The 14,196-nt window shown below is 39.7% G+C and overlaps 1 protein-coding gene across 12 annotated transcripts in view; it reads right to left on the bottom strand.

The window, feature by feature from the left end:
- Positions 1-14,196, bottom strand: part of NEK11 (NIMA related kinase 11) — a 168,380-nt gene that overhangs the window by 73,053 nt on the left and 81,131 nt on the right. For 8 of the 12 annotated variants that reach the window (XM_039524107.1, XM_039524108.1, XM_039524113.1 and 5 more), the window contains 3 exons: positions 11,186-11,305; positions 6,763-6,856; positions 5,743-5,881 (listed from right to left, as the gene is read on the bottom strand). In XM_039524107.1, coding sequence (XP_039380041.1) covers positions 5,743-5,881; positions 6,763-6,856; positions 11,186-11,305 — 353 coding nt within the window. Of the gene's footprint in view, positions 1-3,898; positions 4,236-5,742; positions 5,882-6,762; positions 6,857-11,185; positions 11,306-14,196 lie in introns of those variants that run through there. The other 4 variants (XM_039524112.1, XM_039524114.1, XM_039524117.1 and 1 more) reach the window with 3 other exon arrangements.

Here is a 14,196-nt window from a genome sequence, read left to right as displayed (position 1 = left end):
AAAGCTAATCAAAACTTCAGAAGATAACGGCTTTCAATAACAAAAGCAAGTCCATATCAGTCAAATCAGCCCAGGTGGTTGTTCTTCCTTATGATCATGAGAAAATGGGGTGGTCTTTGAAACGTATATCTCCAAGTTATATTCTTGCAATAATAGAGAATATGCATATAGGATTACCCCAATACACATTAGTCCCCATCTACAAAATGAGTTACTTAATATACAGGGAATATAAAAAAAAATTAATGGATATGGGCTGGAAAACTAGTATTTCTGGATGGGAAGTGGAAAAATAAACACATGCAAGGGGAATTTAGGAAGCTACAATGCAACTATTGAGTTGAAATTTGGCCAGGACATGAAATCTGTAGAAAAACTAGTAAGATTGCTGGCAGGGCCGGCTCCAGACCCCAGTGCGCCAAGCGCGCGCGTGGGGCGGCATTTTCCTCGGAGGGTGGCAGGCGGGTCCGGCGGACCTTCTGCAGTCATGCCTGCGGGAGGTCCACCGGAGCCCCGGGAGCAGCGGACCTCCCGCAGGCATGACTGCGGACGATTCGCTAGTCTCGCGACTCGGGTGGACCTCCTGCAGACATGCCTGCGGAAGCCCCACCAGAGTCGCGGGACCAGCGAACCCTCCCCAGCTGCAGGAAGTCCACTGGAGTCGCGGGACCAGCGGACCTTCTGGAGTCATGCCTGTGGGAGGTCTACCCGAGCCGCGGGACCAGCACCTCCCGCAGGCATGACTGCTTGGGGCGGCCAATTTCCTAGAGCCGCCCCTGATTGCTGGGTTTAATTTTATTGAAATTGCAAGTTGTGCAATGGTTTAGTGGAGTTCCTTTGTTTTCTTTTTTCTAATAGATCAGAATAGAGCTGGAATACGATAGTTAAAACATAACAGGAGTAAATGCAACATTGTTCATCAGCAATATTATATATAACTTAAACAGAAGCAAATAATGAATATTCAGTTACTTTACGTTTACTACTAACAGTGATTAAATTAAGAGCAAAGCATATGCACACAATCCCAATGTAAGATTCTGTCTAAAGTTTTCATGCCTCTTTCTTTTAAGCAAAGAAATTAGAGATGGAAAAATCCCAGGAGATTATCTGACAATGCAAAATATTCTCAGCTGTTTTGCCTAGCCTGTTTTAAAGTATTCAGATGATGAATGGCTCATTACTTCTCAGAAAAATAAGATCAGAACATCAACATTTCTCACTGAATACTAAATTCAACTATATTATATTTCTCTCCAATAATCTCCATTTATACAAGTTAATTGGGGTACCGAATTTGGAAGACATTATCAATACTAAAAGAATCAGTTCAGAAGAAACTAAGTCACATGAAAACAATTTCAATAACAAAAAATTGTTTTATAGCTCATTAATTATTGTTTTATAAATCATAAATCCTTTGCACTTATTCCGCAAATTCTACACTTTTGAGTGGGCAAGGATGCAGCTGATCTACATTGACCTGGCTACAGCTGGCTGAACTGGTGTAACTATCAATGATTAATAACAATGTTTCTTTCAGGAAAATACCCCAAAGCGAATTATTTCACTCTCTTCTGCGACACTGCTGCCTCCTGGTAGAAAAAGGAAACAACCTGTTTATCCAGACTGGTGAGTGAAGATGCATTAATTTTAGTGACAAAAAACACTTATGGCAATTTAAAAAAAAATTCTTCTGATAGTTTTGTTAACTTCCACTGGCTGCAGGGCATTCTCACTGAACACCTACCATGGTAACCAAGAAAATTGGTCAAAATGGCTAAATCTTCTGCTACAGCATGGGCACAAAAATGCACCTACATATTGGGGCTGTACTAGTAGAATCCTACAACCTGCAGACTCAATGGAATACAAACACATCTGTCCATATACCACTTAACTTACTAGTGCTGAGAGATACTAGGGATTCTTATGCCTACATCAGAGTGAGCTCTCCTAAGCCTAGAGGTTAATGATTCAGGAAAAGAGACACCTGTCCACTCCCTTTTGACTTTCCAGTGAACCTTGACAACACCATGGCAGGCACCTTTCAAATGCTTCCCATCTCTGCCAGCAAACGGACTGAAAACGCAGAGGCACACAGATGCAGATTCCAGCAGGTAGTTGAAATAAATTCTGCATAGTATACACAGTGAGGGTTCTCTTGTTCTGGGGTCGGTACGCCTAACATTGCTTCCCAGAAGCCAGACTCTTTTCTAGCCTGTATTCCCATTTTGTAGAAACTTGCCTATGTTGGCAATGCCAAATTTTGCCTCCCAGTGCACAAAGGGGAGTAAATATCAGAGTTCTGGAGATATGCTTGTTACAGACACAACTTCATCCTTTATCTCCTTTGCACAGGAGCAAAGAACTTGGCTCATTAAAAGAAAATCAGCATAATTTGTGATTCATCTCATTTGTCACTTTTACTGCCTATCAGGCTAAGACTGAATTCCCGTCTGCTCAAGTTTAACTAATATATTTGTATAAGATTTTCAAAGTGCTTTCTGTAAGCTAGAGCCCATATTTTTCTCTCTTTAGCTGTGTTCTGCATTCTTTATTGAGTAAAAGAGGGTGGTGCAGAATATGTGCACAAAGCCATTGAAGTAGATAGGGAAAAATGACAGAACGTCAAGGCATACTGGCAGTCACAAACTGCTCTAGCTTAACAGTAGACATCTGAACAGTTGGGTTCAGGAGTCATGCTCTGAATCAGCTGCAGTCCCATGAGCCTCAGATGGTTCTGCAGCAGCCCTGGTCCCTATGTGAAAGGAATAAATTTCCATAATTCAACTGGATGGCGTAGTAAGGAGTGAAATGTTGGAGAACTAATTGAAATCTTCTCTTGTTTAAAAATAATATTCAAATTGCCATCAGCATCCTTCTATATAGCGGTGGCACTAGGTATAAGCAGACTAAGCAATTGCTTAGGGCCCCAAGAAGCTAAAGGGGGCCCTGATTTAGCATTACCCCCAAATGCTGTTCATCTTATTTAACATGGACTTTTTAACAAGCGGATTACAATGTGTGGTGTTGAGAATTTTTTGGTCTGTGGAGGTAACATATTTTTAGGGGGTGGATGAAAGGTAAGGGGGACTCCCAAATATTCCTGCTCAGGGACCCCAAAAGGTAAGCAGCACCTCTGCTTCTATCGACAGTGTAAGAAGCTGATTATTTCTTCACAGTTCTGGAGAATTATGTCATTTTACAATTCACTGTCTGTGTATAACCTGATTTTGAACAGTAGCATGATGTAGAGTCGACGTAACAACTAATGTGTTAGAAATTTTAAGAAGTGTGGCTTTCTCTACATCTAGCTCTACCTGCTACCAGTTTGCAGACTGCAGTGAGCATTTAGTTATCCATACAAGACCCCATTCATCCTCTGAAAAAGAGAATTGCTTGAAGAATAAATTGGTCAGTTCTTTGTAATTGCAGGTAATTCCTATGCCTCATATGCATACTGGTGATAGTGAAGTGAAAACCATTCTGACAGGCACACTCACAGGTAGACTAGCTCCCTTCATGAAAGTTGTACTAAAGGTGAAAGCAATTAACTGATGTGGATTTCTCTAGCAAGCTGAAGCCTCATTTCATGCTTGAACTGGTGATCACCAATGATCCTGTGCTTGTTCATCATTTTAATTAACTTCAGTGCCTTGGGTTTTCCCCTCAGCTTTTAGTAGATGTACCTAATACTTCAAAAATTTGATTAAGTCTCCATGCCACTTAGAACTGAGGTACTAATTAAACTCAATCTTCCAACTCTTATTGGATGATCTCTCCTAGTGGAGTACAAGTATTTCATACAGTCATCTGGATAAACTTTCAATTAAAGCATAAGAACCTCAAAATGTCATTGTATAAACTTGATACAAACATACATTTTATTGTGGAAATATAGTTTCAGCAGAAAAATGTAACTTGAAAATTAACAGCAGCTGGCCAAACTTTTGAATGATGGGAGTATAAAGTTAGGTAGTGTTCATATGCTCTCAACCAATCCTTACCATAAGTACCCATCAGATTTATTTAAAACAGATTAACTCTAAAGATAAACATAGATTTCCTCCCCGCTCACATGCTGTTCTGCATCTGCTTCTCCCCTGGTACACTCCCTCTCACAGCCTCATTTCCATTGCTCCTTCTTGGTCTCCTATGTGCAACTGTCTCTCTCCCCTGGACATACTTTCTAGCAGCTGTGTTCTCTCCCACACAGAGTGTCTCTCTTGATACTATGACAGAGCAAGCCAACCATGTTAGGCATAAATGCTGCTACATTGAAAATTAAAAGCTATTTTCTATTTTTTTAAAAGCAATTTTGATGTTCCCAATTTAGGTTTTTTGATATATCTAAATAAAAAGTTAACATTTAAACCAAGAGCAACGAATGGAAAGTAGTCTCAATAGTTTTCAGTATTAATACATTTAATGCATACATTTGCATATAAATATTACATAAATATAGAGCTATCTAACAAACACACTGTTTTAAAAGGCTGTAATTCACAGTCAACAGTTCACTCTCATTAACCACACGGGTCAGACTTTGTGAAGTTAGTACATCACAGAAGTGGTTTATAATTTAATTAAAATCTTTGAACTTTTCAGATATACCCCTAGTTCATATATTATTTACATGAACACTTCATATACATGCTCCCTTTTTTATTTTTACACTTTAGGGGCTTGATCCAAAGCCCACTGACTTCAAAAATTACGTCTCTTCAGTTAGACTTGGTGTTTGGTTGTTTCAGTCCTGTTCTCAGCGGAGAGGCACCCACATCACAAAATCCGCCACTACAACTAGCCCCTAGTTGGAAGTTTCAGCAGAGAGGCCAATGAATGAATAAGCATGAAGACTGAACTACTTTGGTCCTCGAAGCAATTCCTTACAGATCACAGTTGACGCATATGGGTTGGAAACTTGCACTGTCCCTGTCCTGGCTATAACAGGCTATTTTTTCCTCTCCTGTGAAAAAATGGAAGCCTTCGGTCCCCAGGATTTTTGACCATTCACCAGTACAACAGGCACACAGAAAAATACAGTATCTGCTTTCTAAGCATTAAGAAGCAAAATGAGCTACCATTCTAGAAAGAAACAGAATACATCTGTGTGCTGTCAGAAATATTATACTAAAAGAGAGTACGTTACTCTACGTAAAACTTTATTTTCAGTGTATGGAAGCCTGAGCTTTCCCTTTGCTCATCCATCCACAAGCAAGGCACATGTTATATAGATTTTCATGACCCCAGGACAGTGACTAAGCATTTTAGGCCAATACAGACGAGCAAGGCTCAAAGGTTTTTCATCTGCTTTTCTCACTGTGATACAATTTTTGTGTAAAATCCCATCACATATACAGTTGATTTGCAGCTGGGAAGATGACTGCTGAGCATAATGCTGTTCCACACCAGTCACCTGAAGACATGAGGATGAAAGCTGTCCGCTTCTTAACCCAGCCCCCTCACTTGGAGGTGGAGTTCACCACCTTTTGATACTCCCAGCTCCCCTAGACTCAAGAAACATAAAACCCTCATGTTTCTACACTGCAGTCCCATATTCAGCATCCATCCTTCCTTCTCTTGTAGATTTTTAATTTCTTAGCAACCTTAATCAATTTTTACTGAAATTTCTCTGCTATACGTTAACCAAAGGAGAAAAAAATTAAACCTTGCCCTGTTTATATGAGGTTTCAAATAGAAAGTGGATTAACTTGCAATACAGTTTCAAACTCTTACCGTGCTCCACAGGTTCAGACATACAGAGCCTGCCCGGTGTCTCATTCTCACTTCGTTCTTTATGTCCTATGGATATGTAGTCCAGTGCAGTGACTGGCTGAGACTGAATCAGATGCTTTGAAGTCTGCTCATCAGATTCCTTATTTGAAACAACATTAATAAATATAATCAGTTAGAAACCTCAGCATGACCACAGTGTAACAGATACTCTGATCTATACAACTGCTGGGTACTTGTAATAAGCAATCACTTTTTTAAAAAGGACTTTTTAATCATTTTTTAAAAAACTGATCACCAGCAATTGTTGTTTCTTAAAGACAGATTAAACATTACTATTTCACTAGAGACAGTGGGAAACAGAAACATACTGGCATGCCAGAGAGAAGCTATTAAATGCTAAACAAAAAGGCATAATTTCCAGGATGCGCGGATTTACTTTTTCAAATTATCTTTGCTGCATATGTGATGAGCTGCAGAGCTGGTGCTAAACTGACTTATTTTCTCTTGCAGATAGCTTCAGGCCAAATAAAATCTTGCATGGGGAGACACTCTGAGACTTCCTTCTTACTAAAGGTTGGATGGAAAATTCAAAGTAATCTTCTTAACTAAATAAATAAAAGGAAGCAGCAGCCCTACCAAAGTATGGTATTTTAGAGATTACAGTCTTAACACTATCTTGAAAATGAATTTATTTTGAACTATGACTTCAAGTGTGGGGGAAGCAGAAGCAGGCAGTAGAGTCCAAAATTTCAGTGCATATGTTTGGTTTTAAGAATTAGTTAGGAAACGGAAATGATGCCATGGGACTGATAAAGACATCCATTGAAGTGTACCTGAGTTACTGAAGGAAATTTTTCTCAATACAGAACCAAGTTTGACTGAGTTTTCTATATTTCTATGCACAACCCAAACTACATATCTGGGGGCAGGATTTGGTCCACAATACTGTAGAAGTGTGAGAAACTGAAACTGTAGTTTGAGTGTATGTCTGAAATACCCTAAGGGTGAGTTCATACTTACATGAAGCACATCTATACTCAATTGCTGAAAGTTACGGGACCTCAGTTCTTGCATTCTTTTGAGGTTTTCTTCATATTTTTCTTCTGCCAGTTGTCTATAAAATAAAGAGTACATTTATTCAATTTTATGTATCACAAATACCATGCAGGAGTTTCTACAAGGTACTACTGCTTATTACCCATAAATAAATAAATAATGGAAAAGTACATTATATCAGCCACATGCTCAGGTGTGCACAAAGGGCCTCTATTTATCCAGTGGGTCTTGTGTGGATGCATCTAGGGAGAGAGTTTAGTCCTTAGTTACAGAATTTATAAAATTTATCTTGCCTGCTTTGTATAAGAGTCATGAGTATCAAATTGTTAGTTCTATACATGAACCTGGTCAACTTTGAAGAACTTAAATACTGTTGCCTTTATTCCACCAAGTGCTCCAGGGAAGTTTTCATTCCAAGGAAAGAGAGGCAGTGTATTCATATTCAGACAATTGTGCCGGATATTCCCCATAGGAGACTGTACAGTAACTCCTCACTTATTGTTGTAGTTATGTTCCTGAAAAAGGCCACTTTAAGCGAAATGATGTTAAGCGAATACAATTTTCCCATAAGAATTAATGTAAATGGGGGGGTTAGGTTCCAGGGAATTTTTTTTCACCAGACAAAAGACTATTATATATATATTTATACACACACACACACACAGTATAAGTTTTAAACAAACAATTTAATACTGGTACACAGTGATGATGATTGTGAAGCTTGGTTGAGGTGGAGGAGTCAGAGGGTGGGATATTTCCCTTACTGCTAAATGATGAACTAGCAATTGGCTGAGCCCTCACGGGTTAACTCTCACTTTACAAGGCAACAGTAATGAGGGAGATATGCGCATTTCCCCTTTAAGTAAACTGCCTTGTTAATTAGATCAGCTTGCTGAGACCGCAGCTGCTGCAAGCTCCCTGCATCCTGAGCCCTGGTGTGTCCCCCCTGCTCTATGGAAGATGGGGTAATCGGGGTGCAGGAGCAGGGGGGAGGGGGACACCCTGACATTAGCCCCCCTCTTCCTTCCCTCCCTCCCTCCCGCACAGCAAGCAGGAGTCTTGGGGAGCAGTTTCAAGGCAGAGGGCAGGAGCAGCACATGGCAGTGGGGGGAGGGACACAGCTGAACTGCAGGCAGCTGCTGCACAGGGAACTTAGGGGAGCAGGGAGCTGATAGGGGGGCTGCCGATCCAACCTGGTTCCAAGCCCCCACCAGCTAGCTGCAACGGGCTGCTCTTCCTGCAAGCAGTAGACAAAGCAGGCAGCTGCCAAACAATGTTAGAAGGGAGCATTACACAACTTTAAATGAGCATGTTCCCTAATTGATCTGCAATGTAACAACGAAAGAACGTTAACCGGGATGACTTTAAGTGAGGAGTTACTGTATTAGGCATATGCTAACTTGGCAAATCCTCTGGGCTCCATGGCTATGCTCTCTTCTCACTCACTTTTGGAACTGCACTAGCTGACTGCAGGTAGAATTCCATTTCAAGTGGGCTATCTTTGTAATCAGGGGCGGCTCTAGACACCAGCAAAGCAAGCAGCTGCTTGGGGCAGCCCATTTTCAGGGGCGGCAGCTGGCAGGGATCCAGCCTGGGAGCTGGGAACCATCAGGGGGCCCTGGGAGCAGAGAAAGAACTACATTTCCCAGCATTCCCTTGGCCACTACCAACAGGAAAGGGGGGAAGGAGTATGGTAGTTGAAACCTCATGCTGCAGCTTGAGCTCGCTGCTAGAGCGGGATGGCACTGTGAATGGGGAACAAGTGTGCCCAAGGAGTAGAAGGCTTTGGCCCAGATATCCCCTTCAGAAGACATCCCCAGACTGGATTAGGGATACTGGTGTGACCTCACATTGCAGCCCCCAAAGAAGGAATTGGAGGGACTAAAAGGACAGTGCCCCTCTCTATCTGAAGCCTAGCAAGGGAGGTACGTGGATCCCACTAGAATTTAAAATGAAAAGTAAGGGAGGGGAGGCTCTACTGGAGCTGGGCAGCTTTAGATACAGTACCAGGCACTTAGGAGGATTTCCACTTCTGAGCCATGGAAGCAGAAATTGACTTTTCCTTTCCAGATTTAGCTAATATTCAGAAAGGGAATCTAGCACCTGCCTTCCAGATTTTGAACACCTCAAAATTCAGGAGTGCTCAAGCTCAATTTGGGCAGCTGTTACTTCATTTCTCCCAAATCAAATATACTGATCCACTGTAACTTGCTGTAGAAAAAGTAGGATAAAATTGAGCAAGAAATGCTTCCCAGTGGTTATTAGGACTGGAATTGCTATTTTCAACAGCCATTGCTTTTTTCTTTTTGTTGTTGTTTAAAAGGAAGACAGTGATACTGCATTGGCAAATTCCCCATAGAAACAAAGAGTGGAAGAAAAGAATAATAAAGGCACCTCAGCTTTTCCTCATTTATATAGGACAGTCTTATAATATGTATCCAGATATCCTCCAATCACACAAGCTGAAAATTGTTCCACTTTACTGCAGTTCTGTAACCATATGGGAACCAATCCTGTCTGGGTTCTGTGCACATCCAAAATTCCTGCTGAATGACCTGCCCTGGGAGCAAGTCACCAGTGACCCAGGGCTGGGGCAGAAGGAGGGTGCAGGTGGGGGAGGGGGGGAAAAGAGCCCAGGGCTGGGGTGGCAGGGGGTGCGGGTGGAGGGGGCAGAGCCTAGGGCTGGGGCAGCAGGGGGTGTGGGGGGGAACTGATGGGGGGAAGGGGGTGTACAGAGCTGGTGCAGAATGGGGAGGGTGTGAGCCCAGGGCTGGGGTACCAGGGGGTGCGGGTGGGGACCGAGAGCCCAGGGCTGGGGCAGCACGGGGGTGCAGGAAGGGGGAGGCCAGGGCTGGGGTGGGGGCAGCCAAATTTTATTTTGCTTGGGGTGGCAAAAAACCTAGAGCCGGCCCTGTTTGTAATACCTCTACTTTCTTTCCCTGGTGCATTTGTACTACAGTATGCTCAGATATCCCAGAGTTGAATCTAGGCCAGTGTTTTAATTTCATGATTATGAATGGGTTTTGAAGATGACTATCCCTTTTATGCTACTGAAGAGATACATTTATTTTATCTGCTGAAACATGAATTTAAAAACTGCCGTTCTATACTGTTTCCTAATCCCAATCTACAAAATACTAAGTGACTTCTGTAATCTATTATTAATAATTTTTTCTATACATTTGCACATTGGCCTCTCATAGTTAAGAATATTATCAAAGATTTTAAGCAACAGCCACAAGTCGTAGCAGAGATGGTGAAATTCCAATAGCTGTTAGACAGTGAGTGTGTTTCCAGGGAGAACAATTTCTATTGGTATGAGAATTCCTGTCCATATAACAGCATCATCATCTCCAATCCCAGTTGTAATTTTAACCCCTCCCTTACACTAATTTTCATATATGTCAAATAGAACAAATGCTGATTCTGAATTTTTTTCAAATTGGGATTTAATACCTCAGCTATTTTACTTGTTTGTAGTCTTTCTTGTAATCCGATGTCATTACTAAATTAAGACGCATGCTTGCTTTGGCATGACAAGACTAAGATGCTGATCCCAATGGTCATAAACAATTAACCACTCCATTGTAACAAAATAAACATTAGTTAATCTAGACTGAACTTTGAGAGACTGTTTTGAAGAGGATATTAACCTTGAATTCAAGGAGGTGGTGCGTCTGATTTTTTTTTCACTTCAAATAAAAAGAGTTGCAACTTTTTTACTGGGAAAAAATCGAGCAGATCAGCAACATAATAAATTCTTCCTTATTTTATAGTGGAGCCTTGGCATTCAAACATCACTTCAAGGTCCTCCTCATGTTCCTCTCATGAAGAGTATTCACTGTATTTCAAAGAGTCTCTATTATGACCCATCATGGTCTCAGGAAAAAAACTCTCTACTTAGAGTTTTTATACCATGCCCAACACCATTGTATCTGCTCACTTGCTAAGGCCATTACCTAACATCTTTTCTTTTAGGACTATTAATTTTCTGCCCCTCTACGCAAATCCCAGTGGCCACAATGACTGACGGTTTCCTCCAAACCTGGACTGCCAATCAAAGCCAGGTGGCTGCCTCGTCAGAGTAGTGGCCTCAACAAGTCATTTAAAAAACCCACCTTTTATAGAAATCAGTCCAAAAATTACTTACTCATTTACTTAGTAAAAAAGGCAGTGTCTGAAGTAGAGTTTTGGGCTAATGCTCTGACTTTTCCCCCCACTTCAGCAATTATTCTTATCTAACTAATGTAAAATCACCATTCACCCATCAGTAGCTGAAGAACCTGCATAGTGTCTATATGTCAACTGTTTTCATTCTTGCTTTCCTGGCAAATTGCACAGGTGAAGGAATGCATGGTGAAAATACAGTGTTAGTTATACATCTTACTTAAGCTTCTTTGCTTTCTCATCTGCAGCATTTAACTTCCGCAGCCTCATTCGCTCTCGTGGAGTCATTTTCTGCACCTCAGACAGTTCCCGCAGAGTTTGCAAATGGATTTTTTTCTGCCTAAAAATAACAGCATGCAAGCCTCTATTTATATAAAAATGTAAACAGCAATATTTCAAATTACATCACTGTGATGCTGAGAGATGTTGACATTCTGAGTGTAATAATGAGGAAAGCATAGGTAATGTAATGGACTAAACAGAGATTTGCTTACTTACAGTAGTGTTATATCAGACTTATTTTCATTATAAAAGTATGCAAAATGCAGACCTATAAACCCAGAACATTTTGCATGAACCATTTTAAATATTTCATAAGAGGATAGACAAAGTGAAATTCTCAGTACTTTATTAATACAATAATAAATATGGAAGCACACCTACAAAAGTTATAGTCTCTTGTCTCATTCAAGATATCACAAGCAGAAATTCTACCTTTCAGTTTAAAAGTCAAGCAACTGATAACAATACCAACCAGAATTTTTTAATAATCAATTGTAAACCAGTATAAAAGAAGAAAATGTTAATGCTCCTTTAATGAGATTTTATAATAGTCATTTACTTCCTTGTAAATGCTGTCTGCTGTTATTCACTTCCTGGTCCCACAGAATAGTAGTGGTTTTTTCATGGCTCAAATGGTTTTCATAGATCTCCCCTGAAAGCTAAGTCTGAATTACTAACTCACCTATTCCAGATCTCAACTGTATCCATAAACACAAGACATCAATACATGTGCTGTACTTGAAAAAACTGTACAGATCCCAGACTATTTTACAGCCTACAGTGATAATAAAAATGCAACTGCAGTCATACATTATGACTTCCCATGTAAACCAAAAGTTTAGAGTATTGGAATTTATGATGCGCAATATTCATTTCAAATTGTTACTCTTACTCTCAAGATTCAAGATTTAGCTTCTAAGTCTTCATCTACTTTGATCATCTAAGAGCTTAATTTTATGTCCCAATAAATCACATAGTTCCCCATGGCCTATTATCTTGGGAAACATCAGAAAGTTTACAATGCAGGTAGAGGTATTTTTACCATATTTCTCAAATGTTGTCTATGGAGGAAAATATTAGAAGGATCTCAGTGGTATTGGGAAACATGACACTGAAGACAAAGACAAGAAGATTTCAGTTATTAAGCAATTTGGAACAAATCCTTCAAGAATGAATAATTTAGACATATTTCTTATGCATTATAACAGAGCTGGGATTCATAATACAAAAACCTCTGGGATAACAAAGCCATTTTTCTTCCAAGTTGAAAGCGAATTTGTACAGCTTTATGTTCATTTAAATATTTAAAATTTATGACTTGGGTAGAACTGCAGTAAACTATTATGGACTTTTATTAGAAAACATAAAGCTAGGCTGGGCTTGATATATAAACAATTCATGGAAAGAAAAAAATACACAGATGTAGAATGACAAAGTAGTTGGGAAGGATGTACATTGAGCAGCTCCTGGTAAGGACTTCCAAAACTGAAATACAGCTTCAAGCTTATAGCAATTTATGATTATATAGCCTTCAAGTTTAAATGGTTGTCCTTTGACTTTTTGAATGACAACACTTTCCAGACTATCCAACACTTTTTTATCTGTCTCTTTGGCATTTTGCTTAACAACAATCGCAATACAGATTTTTACTGATCTCATCTGAATTTTATTTAAAACCTTTATATATTATTGTAATTAGATTCATACATCTTATTTTCATACATATTCTGAAGACTTAACCCAACTGACTCAGAATATAGCATATTTCTGGGAGGTTTTATATTTAATGATAAGGGTTATTTAAAAACAAAAAAACAGTTGCCTTTAACTTGAAAAGCTTAAGGGTAAATTTGTAAGCTCTGCCAAAAACAGATGATCTGCACTGTGCTGCATTTTATGGGAACTCTGGGCCTCTGAAAACAGAGATCACCACTGCCAAGAGAAACTGACTTTTCATATGGAACAAACATAATGCAAGGAGAAAATCTTCAAGACTGTATGCACCTTTTCCGAGAAATGAGTGTTTTAAGAGCTCTACTGCATAAGGACACATGGAAAAGCAATGGATGTTTATAGAAAGGTTTATCAAAAAGTAAATTCTTATTTGTCACAGAAATCAAGAATTTCTCTATAGATTCATGCAAAGAACTTGTTAACACTTAGAACGTGTTCCTTGTGTTCAGGAAGATCACAGACCCATCAGTGCTGAATGGATGCAAGGGGTTACTGGCCACAGAATAAACACACACTCTCTCTGTATATGCCAATTCTGTCCATATATAATGTCAATTAGAAAGGTGATCTGTTTCAATATATTTAAACCAGATCCAATGAAACACCTTTGGAGCTTACTGTATTCCTTCAATGGTAGTCTCCAGGTGTGATCAGTCCATCCTGGAAACACTTGGAAATTTGGAGGTTGATTTTCCATTTTTCAGGTGTAATATTGCTCCCATAATAAGCTGCACCCACAATTTTTGGCCCCAAATAAATAAGCAAGAAAAAGTGTGATTTAAGTTTAAAATGGTGTGTGCAGTTCAATGGAGGTGAAAAATTGTGTCCACAAATGAAGGCCAGGACTTAAAATCGCATCCCTGATATTTCAAATACTTTATGCTTCAGTATGTATTTCAGCTAACACATTTCAAACACTTTTTGGACATTGAAACCTTGCTTGCATGTTGTGCCGATCACATTTGGGAGCACAACTCTCCACTACCACACAAACATATCTCCTCTGAAGAGCTATGAATTTGCTCTTACATAGGTCCCATGACAAATCAAGTAATAAATATGAAGCAATGGGAGCTTCCTGTAATATTTTATGAATGTTTATGTCCATCTATTTGTTTGATTTGTATTATATTGCTTGTTATGTGATTACAAAGGATAATAATAACAGGCAATACAGAAGTGCAAGTTATCTGAGGATCTCAAAGAAATTTACAA

The sequence above is a fragment of the Mauremys reevesii genome, linkage group 2 (assembly GCF_016161935.1).
Source record: "Mauremys reevesii isolate NIE-2019 linkage group 2, ASM1616193v1, whole genome shotgun sequence".
Lineage (NCBI taxonomy): Eukaryota > Metazoa > Chordata > Testudines > Geoemydidae > Mauremys > Mauremys reevesii.
Note: the sequence above shows the minus strand (reverse complement) of the source record. Positions and strands in the feature narration are given on the sequence as shown.